Here is a 27,136-nt window from a genome sequence, read left to right as displayed (position 1 = left end):
AAAGCAAAGTGCTTGAAGAGAGGTATGGTGGGCTACTGTATTCCCCTGCCTACTATATTCATCTTCTATTGATGGCCTCAGAGACTATTTAAAGCTGTAGCAGTATGTCTTAGAACCTCCACAGTCAACACGTGTGTAAATCTGCCCTCCTGCAGGGGGGTAAAGCTAAAATCAGCTTTGAATTTTGGTAGTAGTACAGCTCGTAGTTTGGAGTTACAATATTGCCTTCTGAGTCCTCAGCAACTTTGCCAAGGAATTGGTGTCAGGCCATTATTTTTAATTACACATTTGTGTTTTTTATTTTTTAACTATTTATGCACTCTAGATCATGGACTTTTCAGGCTTGTGATTCTGTGTTGTTAGGTTTCTCATGGAGAATTTTTCAGTTCTGTTCCTGTCTCAGCTTCTTGACTAATTTCTGTGTGGGCTATTTGCCCTTGACTCTCATTTCTTTTATCCAGATGGAGCTTGCTTTCTGAGTAGAGGGCTCAGGAAGGTGTGTATGGAAAGGGGGAAATGAACATAAATTTATGTCCTGAATTTGGAATGAGAACTACTGGATGACCAGCTCTATTTTGCTACATTATTTGAAGGTTTTTCAATAAACAGAATAGAAGCTTTCTTCCCTACATACCTCAAGTAAAGGAGATGAGAAGCAGAGCTCAAAATTTTATTCTGAATGAATTTTTTTTGCTAATATTAAATGCATCTTTGGGGCTTTTAAAATCTTCTTATTTGCCAGTTGTATGGCAGTGCTAAGCCTAATGTTTTGTGCTTTTGTTTCTGAAACTTTGCATCAACCATGAGAAAATATCAAACCTGCTGAAGTACTGCTTGTTATGGCAGGGAGAGATGGTGGTTGGGCAAAGATGTATTGCTGCCTTCAGGGATTTCTTTGGATCAGATACCCAAAGCAAATGATTTTATTTCCCTTGAGGCATCTGCTGGACTGCCCCAGCATTTGCTGGACTCTAAATAGATGGAATTGTCTTGCACAAAAGCAGGATTAAGTTATTACTGCCATTTATATTGTGGATGCCTTTGAGTCTGTCTCTCTTGAAAACCAGGGTCCTTCAGAACACTGCTGGCCAAAAAGGGATACAAATGGCAAGAGTCCTTCCAAATCTAAATTGATGCTTAATAGGATTTTTAAGTCTGTTTTCTTTAAGTCTTTTGTCTCTGTGACCCACCCTCACCCCAGCAGCAATCTTTGTGCAGTAATTGAACTGAGCACTAAGTGCATCTGTGGGCTGATTGTGCTTTCAGAGTAAATAGGCAGTGCTGGGAACAGGCTTTTACTTAACCAAAACCTGTTTTGAGATCTGCTGCCCCAGGCGAATTATGCTTACTTTGACCAATGAGCGTGGATACAGATTTGTGAACTTGTGCATGTCTCTTCACCTTACTGAGTTTTGCAGGTCCTGGCCAATTGCTGCTAACAAAGACGTAGGACCCACGAAGATACTAAGTTCCAGCAAAGTTCGTTATGGCTAATGGCTAGATATGGGAGACAGTCTCTCTATGGCACTTCTAAGGAAAGGACTGTAGCAGGTGTGTGAATAGTTCAGCAGGTACAGAAAGTTCACATGGGAAAAAAGATGGTATAATTCTCTGCTGGTGGAGAACAGCGTATGGATGAGGACCAGGTGATGGAGTTATGAATCATATGGCATGAGAAGCTCTAAGGCTGAATCTGTGACTCACTGAAGCAGCTCTTACACTGCAGTCAGCACAGGCTTGTTGCTTATAAGTTCTGGTGAACACTGATAACAAATCATATGGTATTTGACATTGTTAAATACTGCCCCAAATCCTAGGATGTATTTACACTTTCTGTCGTGGACATGAAGTTTAGATACTGTTTTTCTGGGACACGATGATCCCTGCCAGTGGAAGTAGCACTACTGGGAACTGCTGCAGGAGTAACTTACAGTTTTCCATTCAAAGTGACGTTTATCACTTGCATCTGTGATGGGTGAGGAGTATAGTCTTAAAGGCTGTAATGACAGCAAGAAGTTTTTGCCATGATAACTTCTCTCTGTGTTAGAAAGCTGCCTGTTTTACGAAGTGTGGCTACAGGCTTATATTTTCTGGTGCATTCTTTACAAATATGGAAGCAAATTGTTTAATTTTACTATCTTAAAATTTCTATTATCACTGTCCAGACCTACAAATGGCAGTTTAACACTACGGGAGTTTAAACCTCTACAGACACCAAAGCAAACAGTGGTTTGCTTTAGTCCAGTAGGCCTGACACTCATCAAATGTGCGACTTCTTATTAGCAGTGTTGCTAACCCCAAGGGGGCTTATTTGGACAGCATGGTACTGCTGTGACCTATGTGGTCTAGGCCAGAAAAATGCTCTCTTGTTATCAGTTCCTTTGTTTGTGAAATGACAAGAACTATATTTAGTGCCTCCTAATTTGGAGTCGTGTTTGGCAACAATGCTTGTTTAGGGAGTAGGCGATTCAGTTGGTGGAAACTATAAAACCTAAAATCTTGCTGCCCCAGCCCATGTTACAGCCATCCAGAAAACAATGCTTGGCAGATAACAATCAATCACAAGGTAATTTGAAATTGAGTTGTTTCTGTTGTGTGAGCAATTCCCTAGATGTACACAGTGACTGGGAGGCTGGAGGTTGTGAATATGCAGTTGTGAGGACTGTAATAGTCAAAAGAATCAAAGGTTTACCTTCACAAGTGGTGGTTACTCTTACAGTTTGTCAGCTTTTCCTGGTTGAGTCTGGAAGTCAGCAGGAAGCATTTCACTTGCCTCATAAGTACATCCCTGCCAAACATTAAGTTCTTCTCTGAACTCCTGAGGAGGCTTGAAAATGTAACGTGAGCAAAACAACCTGTCTCTGTGTTGCTCCTGGGGTTGGAGGATTTTTTTTTTTTATACAAACATTCAGACTGAAGCATACAGCTGGCATTTAGAATGCAACACTGAATTTGTCAATCAAAACTTGATGTATTTCAGATCTTGCAAGTATTGCTTTATAGTGTAGATCAGGAATTTTTTTACTACTGGAAAAAAGCTCCTTCCATGACTCTTTTTTTTTTTTTTTTTTTTAAAGTAGATTAAATTATTTCCCTTCTATTTCTTCTGTCAGCTTTCATATTTACAAAATATATTTATCCATAAAGTGTTTCTTGACATTTTTCAAAAATTCCACTTGCAGTATTTATTTAAAATTAAAGCAAAATTCTCACAAACTTTATTTTCCTGAGGCTCTCACTCAGCTGAGCAGCCCAATGAACCAAATTGTTGTCTGCTTAGACCTCAGCTCACACTTTTGAAGATCCTTGTATCAGGACTTGCAGCACTAAAATTACTGCCCTTACTGTCCCACTGGGCTCTATGGACAACAGTATCTTTTCCATCAGAAAGAAGTCTGCCTCAAGGAGCCAATACCAAAGCTTCAAAACCTCTGTCAGCACTGACACTGTCAGGGTTGTTAGGTATTCAGGAGTGCAGTGAAATGGTTCCAATGGACTGGACAGCCTGATTACTAGAGCTTAGATTTTTACCAACCTGGCATTCCATTTTCTGATTATTCCCTCTCACATTAGCTGTGCAGTTTTAACGATGTCTCTTGCGTGCAAGCTCTTGTTTGTGTGCACTGACTCTGCGTTTTGATGGAAGTGAGGCCTGAACTTAAATCCTTTATCAAACTGAGATCAGAAGTGCAGTAGACAGCTCTTGAGTATGAAGCAAGGAGAAAAAGGCAGAGACAAATGGAGTTATTAGTCTGGCAATTCATGCAGAACAAAGGTAGAGCACTTGATCTATTTCTTGTCTGTGGCAACCACAGCCATTGCCACAGTTCAGCCTCACCTGCTACCAAACAAACTTCCTTTCCCTCTGCTCGTAAGTGTCCAGTGTGCACTTCTGCTTAGTCAGATGTGTCATGAACCTTCTGCAAGAATATTTGCCTTTACTCATTCATGGCAATAAATGTGTCCATTCTGAAACAGCAATTAGTGGCTATCCTGATATATCAGAGATTTGCTTTGCAAGTCTTGCAAGATTTGCCTGTACGTTTGGAAGCTATCTGCTGTACACTGATGACCACCTCAAGACATGTTTATCATAATCTGCCTTACTCTTACTTATTAGCATGGGATATGTGCTCAAAGACGACCTGCAAGGATGGCTTTGTGTTCATCATGTCACTTTCCCTGCTTCACTGCTCTTTGTCTCTCTGCTCTTCCCTTTAGAGGGGTTTTCCTCGACACCATCCTTCCCCGTCGTGATGATAATGGAGTCCGGCCAACTATTGGTCAGCGTGTTCGCCTGAGTCAGGGAGACATTGCTCAGGCAAGGAAGTTGTACAAGTGCCCAGGTAAATATGGCTTGTGGGAAGGGCTACAGCTTTAGTGTAGACACAGTTTGTCTGGAAAGCAATGAAAATCAAGAGCACCTTTGGTGAAAGAACTCAGGAATTGTAGGCCATCGAATGCTTTAAGCTGAAGGTGTGGAAGAACTGCACTTGCTTAACATGTCTCTTGTTAGTATTTTGCTTGTATTCTTGTTTGGTTAGGGTTTTAGTTTTCTCCAGTGTTCTCTACTGAGACTTTGTAAGAGAAGTGTAGAGTAGCTGCAGTGTTAGCATTTTGTTAGTGTTTTCATATAAATATCCTTTCTAGAATTAAGGCTCTGTTTGTAGAAAATGAAATTGATATGTAAGACCATAGACGGCTGGTAAGCAGAAATTAGCAAAATGGCAAAGGATTTTCTGATAAACTTGGGTCTCTGCATACCAACCCTCAAAATTTTATCTTTCTATACACGTGCTCTCCCAAGGAGAGCTTTATTGAAACTTCAAGTGATTATGGTGTGTTGCACTAAAGCTTTGGGTATGACATGGAAGCTCAAAGATGCAGGACTAGTTGCTGCAAGTGGTTGCTTTGGGCTGCTCAAGGAAGGATTGTATTCCTCTTTCTGCTGCAAAAGAGGTTGTAGACTGAGGAGAGCTTTTGTAGACAACCCATCTAGTTATATCTGACTACTGAAGACTGGTAGTATGAGTCTTGCTTTATCCAGAGTCTGCAAAGATTAGCAAAAAGAGTTATCTATGAGAATAGAAGGATCCTTTTAAAATGGAGATGATAGACAACAGACATTTATGCAACAGTTATGGATGAATAGATTAAAAAAAGAAAACTAGATTTCAGAGAAGTCAGCCAGACTTAAGGATGTGCAGAGTATGAAGATATAAATAGAGGATTTGAAGAATGATCACACCTGTCTAGCACCTGTGTCAAGGATTGCAGCAACTGAGAATGGGGAAATTATGGAAGGTGTGATGCTAGGAGGGAGTAAATGTAGAAAGCACTGAGTTTCTGCTGGTGGCGGAACATCCATGAGAAGATACTTGATAATAGAGTTGCCCTAGTTTTGCAGTATGACTCTAACATTTGTAATAATGTAGGTAAGGAAAAAAGACTTTTGCAAAAGTTGCCCAGGAGTTTGGCCATCATATTGATGTGGCCTCACTTGATCACAAACATTTTCTAAATCAGTGTATGCTAAGTAAAACAAAAAATTAATCTATGTGGAGAAAACATATATTGGAGAGAGGGGAGAAGGTGATGGGTAGGAGAACAAGGTTTTACCAATATACAGAGGCATATCTTAAGATCATAGAAACATCAAGTTTGGGAAAGACCTCCAAGATCATGTCCATCTACAACCCATATTTCCTCACTAAACCATGTCCCTTAGTACCACATCAAAACTCTTCTTGAACACTTACATAGATGGTGACTCAGCCACCTCACTGGGCAGCCCATTCCGATTCCTGACTACTCTTTCAGAGAAGAAATTTTTCCTAATATCCAACCTGAACCTCCCCTGGCACAACTTAAAGCCATTTCTTGTTCTTGTAATCCTATCACTGTTGGAGAAAAGGCCAACCTTCACCTCATCACAACTGCTTTTCAGGGAGCTGTAGAGAGCAGTAAGGTCTCCCCTGAGCTTCCTCTTCTTCAGGCTAAACGATCCCATTTCTTTCTACTCATAAGACTTGTGCTCCAAACCTCTCACCAACTCTGCCCTTCTCTGGACACACTGCAGAGGCTGAATGTCTTTCTTGCAGTGGCGAGCCCAAAATCAGACATGGTATTTGAGGTGCAGCCTCAGCAGTGCTGGGTACGTGGGGATGCTCACTGCCTTGCTCCTGCTGGCTGCACTGTTTCTGATACACACCAGGATGCCACTGGCCCTTCTTGGCAACTTAAGCATTCTACTGCCTCACGTTTAGCTGAGCATTAACCAACACCCACAGGTCCATTTCCTACACAGTCTTCCTGCCACTCTGTCCCAAGTCTGTAGTGTTGCCATGAGCAATGCTTAAGTGAGCAGCTGGCTAGCACTGGTGTGTGAATTATTTACAAAGCTATGGAAAGTGGTCTATAATTGATGTGCATGTCCTCCTCTTCTCTTTTATCCAGGTACAGGTCAGAAAGTATGAGTTCATTAGGGCCTACAATAAATTCTGAGGCACAGCAATACTTCAGAGACTGGGATGTTAGGGAATCAGGTATAACTTTTCTAGGTGTACTAGTCCTAACTAGCAATTCTTTCTTTACATAACTCTTTTCTCAAACATGTAGTTGGAGATGTAGTTCTAAGGAAACTATCTTCTACTTCTCAGAGATGTATTTCTAAGAAAATTATCTCCTTTTACTTTAAGGATTGAACTGTCTGAATATTTGAAAAAAAAATAATTAGAGATGTCTTGCACTGTTTTTCTCTGAGTCAGATTTAATAAAATCAGGCTTCTCACTTAATCTGTAGTCAGTTCTTCCAGCTCAGATTTCTTGAGGCAAACTGAAAAGCTACTTTTGGCCTGAGGTTAAAGCCAAACTAAAAGCTACAAAGCAACTTTTTTTTTTTTAGTGAGGACCCTTCTGAGCTTCAAGTTTTCTGCTTGCAGAGTAAAACACTTATACTCTTTCACCCCCGCCCCCCCCCCCCCCCCCCAAAACTTAGCAAAGGTTATTGCAGTTCAGAAAATACTTGACAGAATAATGCTAAGAGCTTTAAGCTCTTGAAACCAATTTTCTTCAAATATCTATTGCTTTATTTGGACCAAAATTTATAAACAAGTTGCTTTTGAAGATAAATGGTACAGCATTTTTGATGCAACTGCATCACTGCAACTGCAGTTTGAATCTATGGCTTGGAAAAAAAGTTCTTCAAAGCACAGGAGTTAAAACCCAAAGGACTTCAGTTGTATGTCTTTGCAGGATCTGACTGAGATTTTTGGGTAAGGAAACTTTGTTCAATAGCCAAGCTGAGGAATTTAAGGTGAAACATGATCACTTAATCCAGAAGTTGAATGGCAGAAGGTTTCCCATGTAGTAGGAGTGTTTGAGAACCCCCACAAGAACTAGAAATGATATAAGAAGAGCTAACAGTGTACTTGTATGAACCAGAAGGACTGTTATTTATTAAAAGAGATGTGGCTCTCCAACTCATTAGGTTTGTGGCCCCTATGTTTAGGGCTGTCTTAACTTTCCCATTCTAGAACCCTGCTGCTTTAAATTGCTCTTAATTTCCCAAAGCTTACACCTGCTGGGTTGTGCCAAGCCAGGTGAAACCAGAGGAAATTACTGAAGGTATTTCTGAAAGGAAATAGCAGTAAATGCTAGTTTTGGTATGGCACCACAGTTGAGGATTGGATGAATGTATTCACTCCAGAAAACTTTAAAATATCCTGTTTTGGTGCTAAAGAAAACAGGACTGTATAGCTCTTCTAACTGCACGGGGATGGTTAAGCATTTCATTGAGCATGGTCATGCATTATGTCATCCCATCCAATGCTCTGTGCAGTATCAAAAAGATTTGCCAGTAAGCTTATGAGCAGAGAAAGTGCCTGTCTTTCTATTTCATTTGCAAAGGAGTTTTGACGTATTTGCCTCTTTCACTTCATGTCTGTTCCTTTTTAGTAGCTTAGATGTGCAACAGACTCTTCATCATATGTGAAAACTACATCAGCTTTTTGGATCCCAGAAGCACTGAACTATAGTCTTATTGGACCTATCGGTTTATTTGATACTAAGAGGAGTAAATCTATATTACTTATTGATGCCCACTACAAGAGACTATATTCTGTGCTTACACGTACATTGTTCCTTACTATTCTGCTCCCTCCTACACACATAGGCAATTGCCCTCCTCTGCTTTGAAAGGCCAGCCTCTCCCAGCACGCATGGAGCCTCTCTGAGGCTCTGCGAAGTTCAGATAATTAGCAAGGTCTCATTTCATGATGCTTTAGCGAGTATTATTTGGTAGTAAGTATGTTAGTAGCTTCTCCATAGTTACACTATTACGTGTTTTTGCCAGTTACTGTGCTATTACATTTAAGAGAACTAAGTTTGGGCTGGGAAACCTTCACTGTGGTTCAGTTGACTGGGTATCTTCTTTATCATTTGCTATTGTGGTAATATAGTGTATTTTGCAGTTTCCTTATAATCTTGTGAGGGGCAACTTTGTTTTTTTTTTTTTTTTTTAGTGGAGAAAAAGCATGTGTATACCTTGTGAGTTTTGGATTGGCATATCTTGCCAGATGTCGGCATTCCTAGAACAATCCTAGGCTGGTGGCCACTCCAGTCAGTACTGACCCAGTGGCAATACCAGAGGATCAGGTGAAGAGTGGCTTGCTACATGCAGGGATTATATGATTGATATGCCTATGTGCCTGGGATTATATGATTGATATGCCTACAGAGTGGCTGGAAGACAGTGTAGAGGAAATGGACCTGGGGGTACTGATTGATGCTTGGCTGCCAGCAGTGTGCCCGGGTGGCCAAGAAGGCCAATGGCATCCTGACTCGTGTCAGAAATGGTGTTGCCAGCAGGAACAGGGAAGTGATTGTCCTCCTGTACTCAGCACTGGTGAGGCCACACCTCGAGTACTGTGTTCAGTTTTGGGCCCCTCACTGCAAGAAAGACATTGAGGCCCTGGAGTGGGTTCAAAGAAGGGCGACAAAGCTGGTGAGAGGTCTGGAGCACAGGTCTTATGAGGAGTGGCTGAAGGAGCTGGGATTGTTCAGTCTGGAGAAGAGGAGGCTCAGGGGAGATATTATTGCTCTCTATAGCTACCTGAAAGAAGGTTGTAGTGAGCTCTGAGGGTTGGTCTCGTTTCTTCTCTTGTGCAACTGGTGATAGGACTAGAGGGGATGGCTTCGAGATGTGCCGGAAGAGATTTAGTCTGCACTTTAGGAAATACTACTTCTCTGAAAGTGGGAAGGGCTGCCCAGGGAGGTGCTGGAGTCGCTGACCCTGGAGGTGTTCAAGGAATGTTTGGATTTTGTGATGAAGAATATGGTTTAGGGAGAACTACTGGTGATAAGTGGATGGTTGGACTGGTTGATCTTATAGATCTTTTCTAACCTTGGTATTTCTGTGATTCTGTGGGATTCAGCTTTTTTTGAGATATCATGTTTTTCCTGGTTGAGAGTTCTGGGAGCATCCTGGGAGAAAGAATTAGATCCCAGCAGACTGTGCCATGGACAACAAGGCAATAAATCTCTGCAAGATGTGAAAAGGGAGAAGTGTGTGTGCATCCTGGAAATGTCCATTTTTCTTCTCCTGTGCATGCAAGTCACCATTTTTTACCACCAGCAGCTCTGCTCACCTGCTAAGCTTGCTGGGAGAGTCTGGAGGAGGCATAAGTTATTACTGCAAAATACTTTGAAACTAAAACTTACCATGCAATGCTTCTTTGTGGCTGGATAATGGTAAGGGGATTTCTCAGGGCTCAAAACTGTTTGAACAGTTTGGAGGTTTTTGAACTCTCATTTTTTTGCTTCATCCCTTCAGGGCAGATGCATGTATTTTCCTGTTTGGTTTTTGTTTTTGTTTTTTTTTCCAATGGTGCTTCTTTCTAGTACTTTTAAGTACATTTGTCTTTCCTGACAGGAATCAATTTGCCAGAGATAATGCTGCCTCAACTTATTCCTAGTAGTGATCTACCTTCCAGAGCACCTGTAGGAACTGGTTGGTTGAGCAAAAAATCCCTTTTTGTGCCCCTGCCTATTGTTCATCAAGTCTGACCTGCCAAACTGCGGGTCAAATTACTGCAGGGAAATCAAGAAGTTCTGGTCTACATGACTCCTTTCCCTTTTCTAAAGATACCAAACTTTTTGAATGAGACTGCTCTCTTTTCACCTCCAACTTCCAACCTGCCTATCAAATATGATCATGGCTGAAAAAATTAATGAGTATGCGATAGTATAAGGCAGAGAATCCCCTGGCACTCCCATAAGAAAGGGAGCCAGATATTCAGTTTTGTCAGATCCTTCAAAGCACTGCTGCTTAACAAGGGATTTTTGGAAGCTGCCTTACCATCACTGAGGAAACCAATTTGCAGGTCGAGGGGAGCTTTATAATGTCAGTGAGTTATGACATTAGAAAAACAACCTGAGAGCAGGCAAGCCAAGGTCCCCTCTCTTTGGGAGTGGTATTTGCACATGTCTAGTGAGTATTCTGATGGATGAGAATAGAAGTTTTTGATTTGTGTGGTTCTGCAACATAGCTGGTCAGCTTCTCTGGACATATGTGTGGTCATTCCTTGTTCCAACAAGATCCTCCTGGCTCAGAACAGGAACTACAGTAGCTGCTGCTTTCCCACATTTTGGTAGTTTCCTGAAGGAGTGTTTGCAAATTGTTTACTTCCTAAAGGTAACACTGGAATCTACATTTCATCAATGGCAGCAGGAGACAAACATGAAAGTGTAGAGCAGAATGAGCTGCAGCGTTTATATTTTATCTTGCATAGTGTAACATCAACGTAGATGCTAGACAGCCAAAGATGTGGTGCAAGTAGAACTTGCCCTGCTTTTTTTGCAAAGTTCTAACCCAAGACACTAAAGAGTAACTACAGAGAATGTCAACTAGAAGTACTGAGAAGGGTGAACAGATTTGGTGGAAGCAGTCGTGGGATTGCAAATTGGGGTGGACTAACGTTTTTTTGTTTTATTAATGGATAAGATATTCCTCAGTAGGACTGAAACTTTGAAAGTTCTGACACGTGGAAAGAAGGTGAAGGAAGATGTGTGCCTTTTTAAAAGCTGTTTCCTCTGTGTCCTCGTGCTGATAATCTGTCCCAGGAATCCTAAAACATTTCACATCACACCTTCAGCAGCAGCTGACCTTATGGCAGTACCATGAATGAACATCCTTAGAGTATGAGTTACCAGCCTTCTTGGAGCAGCTATGTGCACACATTTTGTTAGAGCTCAATATCCTTTAGAGAGTCACTTCTTGTGGCTGATTTTTCTGACGTCCTCTTCTCTCTCAGCTTGTGGAGAAACTCTGCAGGACAGCACAGGGAATTTCTCAGCTCCTGGCTTTCCAAGTGGCTATCCCTCATATTCCCACTGTGTCTGGAGAATCTCAGTGACCCCAGGAGAGAAGGTAGGTGAGACGTGGACTAGCTGTAAGTGTACTATTCACTCCCCTTATGTGAGTTTTGCTTGAGATGCTAAATATTAACTGTTGCCAACTGTTGACTTCTGCGTGCCTGGACTGCAGGAATGGGGTCTGTCCTGCCAGAGATGGGGGTCAGGAATTAGTGGCTCTGACAAGAGGTAACACTGGAATAGAATCCTCTTGTAGGTTTGGGCTGTCAGTTGATCCCCGATCCCTCTTCTCGTTTCACAGATACACCCTGCCTGGACAGTTTCCTCAGTTATTCAGCTTGCCACCTGCTAACTCAGATCGAGCTGATAGCTGACGAAGTGTTCTTTCAAACCAAGTGCTGGTCGGATGAGTTGGATAAAATATACCGACAAGACAGAAGGGAGCTGAGGAGTTGAGTGACATCAGTAGCCTGTCCCTGTCATGTGGGCATAATGCCTCTGTCAGGAGAACCCTGCTCCCAGCCTTGAAACACTGGGGCCTGCTGTGCATCAATCAGCTGCTCTGTCCACTTTTCAGCTCCTTTTGTTTTATTGATCTTCCTGTGGAAACAAAATCTGTCATTAATCCATTATGCCAGCCCTTCAGGCCTTTCATGTCTTACTGGACTGCAATAATGCATGGCCTGACTTGGGTGCTTCTTGACAGAACAGCTTTGCTGAGGACCGCCCTGAAGACACACTTAGGACTGAGACTTGGAAGAACAAAGGAAAGTGCAGTTGTCTTGCTTCTGGACTCAGTTCTGTCATCTTTAGGCCTGGTCCTATACTGTACTGAGCTCTTGATGTTGGCTTCAGGGAGAGCTTTGCAAGGTCCCAAGAACAGTCCAGGTTTTGGAAAAAATTCTGTGGCAAACAATATATATAAGTTATTACATGGCTTAAATCTTGCAAGGACAAAAAAAAGCCATGAGAATATCCATCCAGTGACTTCCAGAACGAAGCATGTAATCCTTGTTACAGGGGAAGGATGCCAGTGGGATAACGCTTTCTTGCTGAAATCTGCCCTGGAAAGCCTTTGAACACAATGTATGAGTGGCAGTGTCAGAATGTGGAAACTTGTCAGCAGAAGTAGCTATGTCTTACTGGAGATGTTTGTATAATGGAATAAATCCCAAGCATCTCCATTTTTGGGAAATATGTGTCTCTATAATATTCACATTAATTAAAACTAAGTGTTCCATTTTTAACTTTTTTTTTAAAAGGAGGCTTTTAGTTGCATTTTAGTAACTGTGAAGCAGTGACTGTGTGAATAACAAAATGTATAGTAAAATGCCATCTTCTGTCATGTACTGTATGGAATAATTACAATTCCTTGAGAAGCCTTTCTTTTTTTTTGAGAAAAATTAATTTGAAAATCTAACTTGTTCTCCACCTATTTTTTTTTTATGTGTACTCATTTATGCAACACTGTAGCAGAGATTAAATAGACTTGATTTTGAAGTAGCTCCCATTCCAAGGATAAGTGTGTAGTCTGTCCTTTCAGATCATGTTGAATTTCACATCAATGGATCTATTTAAAAGCCGGCTTTGTTGGTATGATTATGTGGAGGTGCGTGATGGCTACTGGAGGAAGGCTCCCTTACTAGGTGAGAAGCTGCTTCATCTTTAACTGCTTTTTATTTTTATTTTTATTTTTTTTTTTTTTGTGCTTTTAAAGCTTATTTTGGGGGGGAAGGAGTGGGAGGAACAAAAAGTATCCCAACACCATTAAAAAACAAAACAAAACAAAACTTTCTTTACCTGCAAGGAACCTGTGTCCAGGCAGAGCACTGGTCATTAATGTTAGGTATGTCAGCACATTATATGTGCACCAAATGATCAATGCTCCAGTCCTCTAGTAGCAAAGACTTTATTCCTTTCATTTCCTAGCTTGTGAACTGAGGCAGAGAGGGAAATGAATGAAAGGCATGGCTGAGATTAGAAGTGTGTGGTCTCTGGAGCTTTATGATGTGTTTTTCATAAGATTTAAATGGAACTATCAGACGGTAAGAATGAAGAAGACATGCAGTTCCTGTCCAAAGCTCCTGACCTTATTTCTTCTTAAGAATACAAATCAGAGAGTAATAGAACAGTTTGAGTTGGAGGGCACCTTAAAGATCATCTAGCTCCAACCCTCTGCCATGGGTAAGTACATCTTCTACAGGATCAAGTTGCACATAGTCCCATCTAACCTAGCCTTGAACACTTCCAGGGACGGAGCACCCACAGCTTCTCTGTGTAGTCCGTTCTGGACCCAGCACTCTGTACTTTAAGTCTCTGTAATTCTAGTGGGGAATTTATCTCTGGGCCCAAGGATTACTGATAATGCCTAGAATATCAAACTCTGCAAAGGCTCTATTTCTCCCGAAGATCTCAAAGTGCAGCTCTCCCTTTGTACTCTCTGTATTCATTTCTCTGTATCTTGCTGTCATAACTGCAAGTTGTCTGCCACCTAAGTGGGCAGCCAGAATTCTCACCTGCTTTTACCAGCTTTGCTGCTGGCTCAGATCCTGTCTTCTGACCACGTGTCTTTACATCTGAAAATTGTAAAGACTACTTCCATCTGAAAGTTAAAAGTCAATCAGCTTCTACCACCACCAGTTTCACTAGAGTTGAGGTGCCCAGGCTGCAGCATGTATCCAGGCTAATGTGAGGTCAGTGAGGCAATGGAAGTTTAGGTGCCAAGTTCACCTTAGCCCAAGGGACATTCCAGCTGTAACACAGGATGAAGCTCTTAGGTTGGAACTGTACTGCTCTCTACAGGTCTCTGTGGGCCTGTGTTTCAGTGTGGAGTTGGCGGCTGTTTTTATTACTTCCTGCCTGTTTTGGGGTTGGCAGCAATTATTGTTTTCTGTTACACATGCTTCAGGTAACATTGCTCCAGTAGCTGTAATTTCAGCCCTTGTTACTTATTTTTTTTCTGGCAAGTAATTTGAAGGTATTTCAGAAGCCGAGCCACCTTCCTTTCACTTTCATGCAGGTAGACTTGTGAGTGTTTCCATCTGGAATGAGACACTGGTTGAAGAGGCTCCTGCAAGGGGCTGAGCCCATGAAATTAGCTCAGCAGAGGCAAACAGACGGCAATTCAGCAGGGGGTGGGGAGAGGGATTAATGTGAATTGTGAAAGCGTGGACTTCTTGCAGAGGGGAAAAAAAAATAATACATGTGCACTGCATATTTTCCCAGGGTGAAAACCTTGCCTTTAAATGTATAACATTTTATGAATGGGCCCTTTATCACACTCTGAGGAGTTTGCTCATTCTAGTTCCTCATCTGTTTCCTCTCCTTGACACCCTTGTCAAACTGCAAGTCTAAATCCAGGAGGCAGTTGCTCAGTGACCCTAGAGGAAAGAGTTTTGCAGCACTGATGCTGTTTGTTAGTATTCTTTTTGGTAGCACAGATGGGAGATACAATTATGCTGTATGTATGTTATGCCGTATGCCTGTGTCACACTGCCCAAACAGTGCTGGGTAGCTTTGGTACACAGGCTAAGGATAGAATTGCCAAATACAGCTTGTGTCTGGACTAATAATTGAATGAAGTACTCTACAAGGGGAAAAAAAATTGGTGATGAAACTGCCACTGAAGTTGGTGATGAAACTGCCATGACTCACTTTCCATGCATTCTTATTTCCCTTTACTGCCTATCACAGGGGCAGAACACTCACATCCTTGAAGGCCATGGGCATTCTGAGGCTGCCAAGTAGTGAAGATAGGGTAGGCAGAGCCAAAAGTGACAACCATCTGATTGTAGGCAGATGACTACACAGGGGACATCTTGGCTTTTAATGCATAGAATTCATGTCAACCACTCTGCCCTTTGTATGTAGGAAAGCAGCAGCCTTCTCTGTCCACCAGTAAACAGGACTCAAATGATCTGTTTCCTTCTTCAGTGCAGAGAGCACTTAATGCAGCCTGCTAATGGGAACTAAGTTACTGTTCTGTCAGTTAGCAATTACCCAGGTTTTCACTTAGACAAGGATGTTCAAAGAAGCCATTCTCTAGTTTCATAAGGCCAGGATCAGGTTCCCTGTCACCACTGCTGTGACTGAACTTCTGAATAACTGCTCTCTGCTTCTGTTAAATTCGACTTAGGGATTCAGTTGGACGAGACGCCAGTTTTTGCTCTGTTACCCTGAGGAGCCTCTGTCTGGGACAGGTAGAGAAACACTAGAACAATTTTAGGGTTGTTGAGGTTGTTCAGGCTGCTCTGGCAGATGCCTTCTGCAGCTGCTCTGTTCCAGGATTCTCCATTGCTGGCAAGATTCAGGTATTTACCAATGCTGATGAACACCAGAGAGCAAAAAGGGCACTTGGTCACAAATCTACAGAGTGAAAGAGACTGGATGGTTGCAAAGGTTTAACCAGAAGGAGGTTTGCTAGGAATAAGATCAGAGGATAAGGGATTTTTAGTACTAGCAACAGGATGAGCTGTGTTGGTGCTGTGGGAGATCTGCAAAATCCTCTTTTCAGTATGGTTACATCCCACCTTCCATTTGACTTGTATAGGAATTTCTGAGGCTTAGTAGGTAGGAAGGACAGATCCTTTATGTCCCATCTCCAAAAGGATGGTGGATAGTTCTCCTCTATCAGCTCCTTTGTCCAGTCATGTGAGTCAAAACAGGAACCCCTCTGAATTTACTGAGGCAGCAGAGGTTGTGTCCATAATAACTGAATTCTGCTCCCTGCAGAATTCTTCAATTTAATAATTGAAGAGAATACATATTAATGTGGGGGGAGAGAGAAATTCAGAAACATGAGTGGTGGAAGTGAAAGGGTGTCTTATACAAGCACTGCTCCTTTAACCACAGACTGTCTTTGCTTCCTGGAACCACAGGTGCCCGCTACCAGTGGCTGTACTGCCTGGAGATCTTGATCATCTTTTTCCTGCCTTCTAGGTAGATTTTGTGGTGACAAGATCCCTGAACCAGTAATCTCCACGGACAGCAGGCTGTGGATCGAGTTCCGGAGCAGCAGTAACATCCTGGGCAAAGGCTTCTTTGTGGTCTATGAAGGTACAGCCTTTAGTTAGTAGTGTATTGCATTGCACGGAGCAGTCAAAACAGGGCACAAGGATTTACGGGATCAGTAGGACTTCTGCTTCACCATTTAGTTAGACACAGCACCCGCTCACGCTTTCATGGGGATCAGCAGAATTTGTGGGTTGTTGCAGCAGGTAAGATATGGCTCTTCTAACTGGATTATCATAATTCCTTTTGAGGAATAGAATGGCAGCACAGAGCAATGGCTTCCAGTCATAGGCCAGGGTTCTGTTTGCACTGACCCACCCCTGCAAGCAGCAGTGTTCTGTATAGCAGGTGTTGCTTCTAGTAATTTAACAAAGTTCTGTTTCAGATCTTTTATATTGCTTAATGCAGGTGTTTCTTCTTTCTTAAATGCAGAGGCTGCTCTTTGGTTTCTTGTGTGTTTTACTTACAGAATATTAGAAATTAGCATGGCAGATTTTCTGCAGATCCAGGTACTTTGGAAACTTCTGTGACAGTGGGATGCTGAGACAGTTTTAGAGGAGAATGCTACCAAAATCATTAGTGAATCTCATCAAGTAGTTCACTTAGGAGGCACCTATAGAAATAAGCAAGTCCAACTGCCTGACCACTTCAGAGCTAGCTGAAGGTTGAACTGTTTTGTTGAGGATGTTCTACAAATGCCTCTCTTTAAAAATAGTTACTGCAGTAACTGAAAATTCCTGATCTTAGTCCTATAACAGTGCAGGCTAATCTAAAGCCTCTGGGATGTCTCTGTTGTCCACAATTCGACTATGAATAATTATTTCCTTTCGTTTCCTATTACTGACACAGCATTAATGCAATAGCTGTGGTTACCAACCACTGAAGTGAGTTTCACTCCTATTTGCTACAAGTTCACCTGCTGTTCTCACTATTATTTTTTTCACCATTACACTGCACATCTGTAGTGTTCTTTTCCAGAACAGCTCTGTAGTCTGTAACACCCACACTCATTACTCAAATACTCGTAGGTTCTGACCTGTTCTCCATATATTTCTTGGGGCATTTTTACATTGATCTCCAAAGTATATTCATGTGCAAAGCCACTGACCGCATCAATACTAACAGTAGCTTTTGTTTTGAAATGCTCTAACAGTAAATGTTTTTTTACCTACTAATTTAAACATCCAATCTTTTTGCATCTCTTCCTTTCTATCAACATAGACGATACATTTTCTTGAAGTGGACCCATGTTCAAATTCAATCTTATGAATACGATCGCTTAAAGCTATTTCCCAAACAGCCACCAAATCTGTCATCTTCTGTAAGTGGCTGCACCAATACTTCCACAGGGCTCTCCTCCCTGTTGCTGTTTTGAGCCTCAAAATCAGTAACATTCCTTTTCCACATACACTTATTTTTGACAGTAAAGATTTTAAAATATGTAAAGGCCTTCATTGTTCTCTGGACAACAGGCATTTTCTTGGAAGAATCAGCCATGAGTTTAAATATAACTGTCCTGATGATGCATCATGTTTCAGTAGCCACAGGAACAAGCATGGCTTTGAAAATCCAGTGCTGAGTGTCCAGTATACTCGTGAATAATGATACTAACAGAAGGAGGCAAAGAAAATGCAGGACTGTTGGGGAAGTGCAAGTAAAGCGTATGAGGATTTCACAATCGTGTGGAGCTTTTGCACAGGAGAAATATCTGATTTCTGCAGGATCTGCTATCCCAGAGATGAAAGTAGCTTGCCAGATTTTTTTAACATTTCTCCTGAGAAGCAGCTGTTGCAGCACCATGTGGTTTGTAACACCCCTTTTGTGGTAGTTTGTGGGAATTTGCACTAACCAGAATAGTGAGTTCCTAATAGACTGTTTTATTTTGACCTATTGCTTTTGTGGACTAGTCAGTTCTTACCAGTGGAGAATAGCCCACCATATCTGTTCTAATTTTTTAAAGGACAAAAAGCAAGGGTAGGACTGTTCTTAGGAAACTACATCTCTGTTCTTCATCATAATGTATTAATATGATATCTTGTTTTATATTGAAAAATTACACTGAAAGATTTTTTTAATATTAACTACATCCCAAGGGTCGAAAAAAAAAAGGGTTGTTTCTCTGGATAATTTTTCCTGTTTCTTGTTAATGAATAAATGACCCCTACAGGTTGGTCCAGTAAAGAGGAGCAATGCTTACTTCATGTGAAATCTGAGGAGAGCAAGCAAAAGTGCAGTGTGCATCTAGTTGTACTTTGCGTTCCTCTGATTAGTCATATTTACCCTCTTGCTGTTAGCATAAGCACTTTTCAAGGCGCCAGTTTTTACGTAATTTTTTCATGTAAGCAATTTCCCTTTGAAAAGGTAGGAAATCTGTTGCTAAGCCTGAAAGCAAGTACAGAGTATGAGTGGTGGAAGCCAGTTTGTATCACTGATGGCCCATTTCTTAATTCTTTTCTTAGCTCATTCTTGTCTTGTTAAAAGGATGGGTAATAAGATTGTTAGCATCTCTCCAAATACTTTATTTGCTGAAATTGGAGAGAGTTAAAAAATCATCCTTAATAAGAATTTCCCACTGATTCAACTGCATGTAGTATCTCATTTATTTCCTCCATTGTAATGTAGTTTACTCAGATGATTTGTGACTTCTGTGTTTAGACAGTACGTGTAATTTTTATTTCCAAGGGAGGCTGCCCTGAATTCTCTAACTTTCTGTTAATTTTTGTCCAGAAGTTCTGTGTTTCTCTTAGTTCCTCTTTCTTCTTTTGAAATCTTCTCCCTCACATTTTGAAAAGCAAAAGTGGGTCTTCAGACTGCTTTGCTGAGAGCACAGGTAAACTTTTGTGCATTCAAACTTCACTGGGAGCTGTATGGGTGAGGACTGACTTTTGGGTTGGTTTCCTCCAGTTCTTGACTTTAAAGTTTTAAATAGATGGGAGGAAAGATGTAGAAGCATGTAGCCACATAACAGAATTATTTTTTGGTAAATCACATAATGTAGTGAAAGTGTCTACATTATTCCTTTCAAGAGATTCAAGATGAAGAAGATGCTGGTGGCTTTGCTTTAAAACACTGCTAGCAGCCCAGAATTTATCATTTCTGTACATTGCTCAGGCTATGTCAACAGTCTCATCCATTTAGCAGTAAAACTCTTCCTATGTAGTTAAACACTCAACTGAAATTTAATGGGAGCTATTGCAATGGGTAGAGAGAATATTGTTTGCTGTCTGTTTTATGGCTATTAAAAAATAATAAGACTTGTCAATTCTCTGCTCTTTTAATCCTCTTTTTGTTTGATAGGGAGGTTCCCTGGAAGGTCATAGAATCACAGAATGGTATAGTTTGGAAAGAATGTTAAATATCATCTAGTTCCAACCCCCACCTTTGTCAGGGCTGCCACACACCAGATCAGGCTGCCCTGGGTGCCATCAACCTAGCCTTGAACACCCTCTGACTAAAGAATTTCTTCATCTAATCCAAATCTCCCCTCACCTTATTTAAAGCCATTCCACCTTGTCCTGTTGCTACTGAACCATGTAAGAAGTCAATCCCCCCTCCTGCCTACAAGCTCCCCTCAAGTACTGGAAGGCGGTAGCATGGTCTCCCCAGAGCTTTTGCTTCTTCATGCGTGCACCAGAATGGCCTCTTGAGTGTTGCTCGATGAACAGTTCAGCTTATGCTTGTTAATATCGCCATCTCGTGGCTGGATTACATCTGCAGCTTTTTGTTTGGATTTTTTTCTTCCCTTCTTTTCTTGGTCCTTATTGCTGTCTGCAAGGGTTAAGCAGTTATGGAGGTGACCTGGAGTGTGAAACACACAAATCCACAGCATTTCTATGCCCCAGTGAGTTCACTCTGTAAAGAGGTTTTACAGCAAGATGGGAGACACTTTCAAAGATGAAACATTGGATTTTGGAAAACCTTCCATGACGTGTGTTGCTTTTGTGGAACAAGTACTATTGATGCAGATTTGAATGGGGAAGAAGGCTATGTATGGAGTTTTTTGTTGTTTTTTTTTTTTTTTTTTTACCTAAGAAAAAGCTTACAATCACATGGTTTTGTTGCATGTTTCTTTATGAAGCTATTTGTGGTGGAGAAATTCGCAAAGATGCTGGCCAGATCCAGTCTCCTAATTATCCAGATGACTACAGACCTTCCAAAGAATGCATCTGGAAGATCACAGTTTCTGAGGGCTATCACATAGGGATCTCATTCCAAGCATTTGAGGTGAGAAATGTCTTTGCAAGCACTTGAACAGGTATTGTTTCAGCTCTGTAGATCCTTTAAAATGAAAAAGGTGTAAATAATTATATTCAAAACAAACAAACTTTTCATCTCTCCTCACCAGAAGTTTGCTCAGAGATTTCAAAGCCAACTTTTAAATTTTCAATGAATTTAAAAATTAGGAAGAACTAGAATGCACAAAAAACTGTGAATGTTAAGTAAGGGACTCATGAGTCCTTAAGATTTCACTCCAGTCAAATAAAATTGATGGTCACAAGCCAAGCAAACAGCTCCGTGCTGGTGCTGCTGGTACTTCTGCAGATTTCAGCATGTTTGTGGCTGTCAAAATAGATATCACATTTTCAGATGGTAGATCATGAAAAGTTCAGAAAGTTTACTATTGGTTATAGGATGGCATTCACTCTTAGGTAGGTGCCCAGTGATATATTGTATAAGTCACAGACTGCTGATAGGACCTCAGTTTTTACATAAATCCTATCTAGCTAATTAATTCTTCTGGCTTATGCACACTTGCTGCACTTGTCCAGGAAAGGGCAGGTACCATTACTTTCCTGACAGCAAACCCAAGGCTATTTCTTGAGCCTATGCTTACAGCTTCTCATAGAAGAGCAATTTATCATGGAAAGATCAGAGACTAAGTTTCATTGGAAAGTAGCCATGAAATAGAAATAAACTGAAATCTGAGCATGTTTGAATGTGATTCCCGCTGCAGGAGCGACAGCAGCTATGAAGCAAGAACTTAGTTGTGACCAGTTTCTTAGGATGCTCTTTTTGAAGCTGACTGCTGGCCAAAGCATAACTAGGTAGCTAGCCTGGTTCAGAGTGCTCATGCCGACAATTTACAGGCCCACCCTTTCCCATTTGCAGATTGAGTGGCATGATACATGTTCTTATGACTACCTGGAGATCCGAGATGGCCTCACTGAAAACAGCCCACTGATTGGTCAGTTCTGTGGCTATGAGAAACCAGAAGATATTAAATCCAGTTCCAATAAGATATGGATGAAGTTTGCATCTGATGCAACCATCAGTAAAGCAGGCTTTGCAGCAAATTTCTTCAAAGGTATGTGATCTGGTACCTCTCAAGGTCAAACTTAGGAAATGCTTATCCAATAACTTACTGACAAAGTGAAGTTACCATTGCATCTACTTCTAGTTAAAAGCGGTTAGACTTGTCTGCCAATATTAAGTCTATACATGTTTTACTTTAAAACTGCAGAAGAGTTTGTTGCTGAGTCATGAACAGCACTGGTTAAGACAGAATCTACATCAAAAAAATATTAGATTTTACATGCCATTACTAGTGCAGACCCTAACACATTTTGTATCACAGTGAGATGGATTTTGAACTGCATTTATCTGCACCAGGGATACTGATATTTGCAAAGAAGGTATACTACTGTACAAAGAGTGGTATAAAAAAAAACAAACAAATAAACACACAACCAAAAACCTCTCTGTTTAAGTTCTATCCCCCAAAAGAAAACTTTTGGAGAGGAAGTGATTTGCAATCTAAGTAGAATTTCAGAGAAAATTCCAGAATGCTTTTGGAGACAAATGTGTTCATATACTGAAATCTTCTTCAGGAAGATATGAAGGCATTTTTTTTTAAGAGCTGGACCCAAGCCATGGTTCTTCACCAGCATCCTGGCTTGATAGAGGCAGGAGCCAAACATCTAACCTCTTGGGAAAATACATTACTGAGTTGCTTTGAGGTAGTCAAAGTTTCTTCTACTTCTTTACAACTGTCATTGAACCCAATAGATACAGCTCCAATATTTGGATTAGTCCTTTATTTCTACTTGTGCCCTGCATCAAAACTGATTACCAGATTGCTGGCAAATACTGTGAATTTTTTCATCCCGTTTCCTGGACAATTCTCACAGTACCTAGATTGCCTGTTACAAAATTCACAGTTCCACATGGATACAAAATGTAGCTGGTTCTTCCTCACATTGGCTTCTTTCAGGAGTTCAGGCTGATTGTGCCAGGAATGTCTTCCAGTGACTAGCACTACCATAAGAATATTAGTAAAATGTTCCAGTAAGGGCTGTACGTGGAATCAGGAGTGAGAAGAGTAAATCTGGCCATCTGTATATTAAATTGTCAGCTCAGGTTGTTAAGGTTGAGAACCTGACTACAAAATCTGGGATAGAAACTAATGTGTTCCTGAAAACGAACAACTATTTCATGCACTCCCAACTATGTTGCTGCTCCCCGTTCAGCATGGTATGGCCTCCCACAGCTCCATGCATGTGGGCACCATAATGGGCTGGTTTCTGGTAGCTCACGTCACTCGAGCATGAGGAATCGAAACAAAGCAAACAAACCCAAAACCAATTGGCAAATGAGAATATATTGAAGTCTTTACAAGGGACCTTGTAAAGGGGATTTGGCTGGTTGGGAAAGTGTGACTTGTTCTGGTTTCTTCTTGATAGAAATGGATGAATGTTCTCAGCCAGACAATGGTGGATGTGAGCAACACTGTGAGAACACGCTGGGCAGCTACAAATGCACCTGTGAGCCTGGTTATGAGTTGGCAGCTGATAAAAAGAGCTGTGAAGGTGGGTAATGTGCAGATTGAGGCATCTACCTATCAGGTTGGTACTGCAACTAACAGTGGAAATGAACAGGCTTGGAGACAATACTCCTTTCCTCTCCATTTCTTTTTATCTGTTCCCCCGTCACATCCCTGTAAATTGTCAACATGTTCAATTGAAAAGTTTGGGGTGAAAGACAGAAGGCATCCTTATTCTCTACTGTTGTGGCCAAGGATCCTTGTTCAGACCAGATTTTGCACTGGTGGCGGGAGGAATGTTGGAACCTGATAGCGGCCCAGAAGAATTTCAATCCAAGGCTTATTTTTTTTTAATAAGATATTTCTACTGTAGACTGACATCAATGTTTTGCATGCAAAACAGGCTTTGTCTGTACTGAGGAGTCAATTCTAATTTCCAGTTATGGGGGGAAAAAGCACTTCTTCAACAGAAACTGTTTCTGTCAGTATTCTGTGTGGGCAAATAGCCTGCCCCACCCCAGACAGCCGTGCTCACTCTGGAGTGGAATGCAATGCTGTGTTGTCCCTCAGATGAAGTTCTGTCTCCCCTAAAACTAGTGAAGTGCTAAATGTAATAAGCAAATGGTTTGGGAAGTTTGGGTGAAAATCCAAATGCTTTGTGCACTTCTTGTTTGTTTTATTAGGTTCAACAAAATGCTTGGTTTTGTATAACTCTACTGTAACAAGTCTATAAGACACTTAAGTTAATAAACACACCTGTTGCACTTTTTTTTGCATTGAAGCTGTCCCCTGTGGATTTTGATGTTCTGGCAGGGTCTCATTATTTCAAAGAAATAACAAGAAAAAAATGTTTTGTTGCAAGTAGAATCTTGCACCAGAAGAGCAAACCAAGCTTGATTTCTCTAAGGCAAAACCATGTCCTCTTTCAAAAGAGTGGAGCTGAGATGTCCTGAATTTTTAAAGGAAACGAGGAAGTAAAGCTAAGTCCCTGGCTTTGCCTTGCATTTTCCATAGTGAAAGTGCAGTCTACATGTTAAATTTGAAATTATAAGGTTAATAAACTGAGTGTGGGTGAATTTACCAAGCTGACGTTTACAATTGTATTGTGCATATTAAGTCAACAGGACCGTAGTAACTCTAAGGCTGTAGAGTAGAATTGAGATCAATCTTTGGCAGTTTAAGCAGCTTCTGGGGTTTGTAGCCTGGCTGCATTTCACTGGTGATTTACAGCAGGTGAAGTTCTGTCTTCTCTGCAATTCCCAGCATTTTAAACCAGCCCTAGAGGCTGGAATTTGAAGTGTGCCATCAACCAGGGTCTGATTCATTTCCCAGATAACAGGGTGACAAATTTCTGTATCTGAAGAGAACCCAGTAAAACTTGTGTTCATTTATTGCCTCTCCAGCTGCCTGTGGGGGCTTCATCACCAAGCTCAATGGGACCATTACTAGCCCTGGATGGCCAAAGGAATATCCTACTAACAAAAACTGCGTCTGGCAGGTGGTAGCTCCAGCCCAGTACCGGATCTCTCTGCAGTTTGAAGTGTTTGATCTAGAAGGCAATGATGTATGTAACCAGTCCCTGCATCTGTGTGATTATTGGCTAATTTGGAATTCTGTACCAAAATCCTTTGGGTACAAGGATGAGGAGACTATCTTGCTGGTGGTGCTTCTGGTTGTTTCCTCACCCTTGATATAATAAGCTAATGGCAATGACTGTTTATCTTCTCTATGGAGTGAAGGATTCAAGCTGTTCTGTTATAAATGGGCATCTTTCCTCTACTGGCTTTACAAAACTGTAGATGTTCTCCATCCCTAATAGGTGTCCCATCCTATGCTTCCCCAGGGCTGCCTTTGTAGGAAGATAATTGGAAATGACATACAATTAGAGTTCATCAAGGGTAAAGAAAATAGACAGGATAAGAGTCTGTTCTCTGCCCTACCAAAGACAGGATGGATTTTAAATGAAGCATTTCACTTCTTTCACTGTAAGTGGCTCTTCCTTAATTCAGCTGGCTGCTGAAGATCCTTCAGTGCTGTCATGCACCTGATAAGGTGGGAGTCATTATTTTGGATAAAGTAAATGGAAATGCTGCTATTCTGATAAAAGCACAGATGCTGTAAGTTTAGAATAGCAAGGGAAGGGGATGAGTACATTCACAAGAGAGAATCTGAAGAAACTGGGAGCATACTGGCATTTCCTTTCCCTATCAGTCAAGTCTCTGTCCCCCCTCTGGAATGGTCTTCTCTAAATCCACTGCCTCCTCTCTTGGCAGGTCTGTAAATATGACTTTGTTGAGGTTCGTAGTGGGCTGGCTACTGACTCCAAGCTGCATGGCAAATTCTGTGGCTCAGAGAAACCCGAAGTAATCACATCATATGGCAACAACATGAGACTGGAATTCAAATCAGATAACACAGTATCTAAGAAAGGATTCAAAATCCACTTCTTCTCTGGTATGTAGCTGGTTCTCTGATTTAACCTCTCATTTTTGGTGAATTGTCTTTAATCTCCTCTAAATTAGGCAGAGTTTGACATAGATGCATCTAAAAAGAATGGTTGCTCTGTGTTGTCATCTTTCATCTTTTCTCAGTGCAATGTATGGTCCAGTTTCACAATTTGATATCAGCGAAGTGCATAGATTTCATCAGCGCCTCCAGTCCCTGCACAATGGAAAGCAATGGGGAACTTGGTCCTGGAACTTCTTTCTGTCCCTGGAGTCAAGAATAGCTTTTTTTTCTCTGAAACTAGAAGAGTTAGAACATTTCTAAAAATTTTCTATACAGTGATCCTTCCCATCAGCACTGTACATACCAGTGGAAGTTCTGAATTCTTTGTATCTCTTGGTTTCTGAACCTTGTTAGCTTTGGAGAATAACTGTGCATTGTATGAAAGTGGGCATTTAGATCCATGCTCTGTTTTCAATGGAGGCCGAAGAGTATTAATATTTTCAAAGAGAACGATCAAGCAAAATGACCTTGTGTTAGACCACTGCAGAGTGGAATCAGGGCTGAGGAGTGGTTTATTGAATTCAACAAGGAAGGAAAGGCAAAGTGGCGTATGTTTTAGCTAGAACTGTGTTAGGGAGTGAGGAAACAGGTGAGCATAATGAGGTCCAGGGTGGTCAGAAGAAAAATTGGAAATAAGCTGCTTATAAATTAAGTTGGACTGGAAACTGGGAGCAGAATTCAGAACATTGAGATTTAGGAATGTCTGTGAAGAGCAGTAGAGGCAGGTAAAATTCCGTGGTTGTGTGTTTTTTTTTCTTCAGTTGGAGCAGTTTGTCACATGGACTCTATGTAGTGAGAGGACACTAAAAAAAAAAGCCTTCCACTTTTCCTGCTGGATCCTTTCATTGCTTGTACTGTGACCGTGAGGTTTTCTGGGTGGTGAATCTGAGGTGAATCTCATGGATTTTCTTATGAGAAAGGTGGGACAGAGGTGTCTTTTATTTTCCCTTTTCTCTGAACCCTGTATGGGTCACTTGTGCAGTAAGGGTGAAAGAGGCAGGCTGTCTGTGGCCTTAGCACGGTACTGAATACACAGGAGTAAATATTTAGGGCATATTTCAGCTTCAGAGTACAGCTCCTACCTCAGATGCCTTTCTTGGTCAAAGCAGTTTACAGACAGAGGCTTATCAGAGCATATATGAATTTGAAAATATAAGATCGTCAAGTAGATTTTTGCTTAGTCTAGTGAATTTGTGTGATTCTTTTCCTGGACCATATTTTAAAATAAGGTGTTGCTATAGATTTCTTTTTGACAAGGAGTCTTCAGCTGTTCAAAACTTGCATTATATAATAAAGCACTTTTGTGGTGCATCTTATGGATTGAAAGACAACTGCAGAAAATGGTATCCGGACTAAAAAGGGATTGGACTAATCCAGCAACAGAAGCTGGAGGTGTGTGGTGGTATCTGCCAGTTTGGATATAGGACTCGCTGCTTGCGACTGCAGTAGTTTGTTTCTCACTGACAACTCAGTGTTTGTTGCTCT

The 27,136-nt window shown here is 41.2% G+C and overlaps 1 protein-coding gene and 1 pseudogene across 13 annotated transcripts in view; one reads left to right on the top strand and one right to left on the bottom strand.

Moving 5' to 3' along the window:
* Nucleotides 1-27,136, top strand: part of TLL2 (tolloid like 2) — a 147,592-nt gene that overhangs the window by 51,595 nt on the left and 68,861 nt on the right. For all 13 annotated transcript variants that reach the window (XR_007377375.1, XR_007377373.1, XR_007377374.1 and 10 more), the window contains 9 exons: nt 4,222-4,346; nt 11,313-11,428; nt 12,917-13,019; nt 16,312-16,428; nt 20,462-20,607; nt 21,493-21,688; nt 23,064-23,189; nt 24,547-24,707; nt 25,417-25,597. Coding sequence is in view for 7 of the 13 variants with exons in the window: in XM_048946756.1 (XP_048802713.1) it covers nt 4,222-4,346; nt 11,313-11,428; nt 12,917-13,019; nt 16,312-16,428; nt 20,462-20,607; nt 21,493-21,688; nt 23,064-23,189; nt 24,547-24,707; nt 25,417-25,597 (1,271 nt within the window). In the remaining 6 variants the exon portion in view is untranslated. The remainder of the gene's footprint in view (nt 1-4,221; nt 4,347-11,312; nt 11,429-12,916; nt 13,020-16,311; nt 16,429-20,461; nt 20,608-21,492; nt 21,689-23,063; nt 23,190-24,546; nt 24,708-25,416; nt 25,598-27,136) is intronic.
* LOC125694075 (fas apoptotic inhibitory molecule 1-like) lies at nt 17,148-17,708 on the bottom strand (annotated as a pseudogene).

This window comes from Lagopus muta, chromosome 5 (genome assembly GCF_023343835.1).
Source record: "Lagopus muta isolate bLagMut1 chromosome 5, bLagMut1 primary, whole genome shotgun sequence".
Classification (NCBI taxonomy): Eukaryota; Metazoa; Chordata; class Aves; order Galliformes; family Phasianidae; genus Lagopus; species Lagopus muta.
Note: the sequence above shows the minus strand (reverse complement) of the source record. Positions and strands in the feature narration are given on the sequence as shown.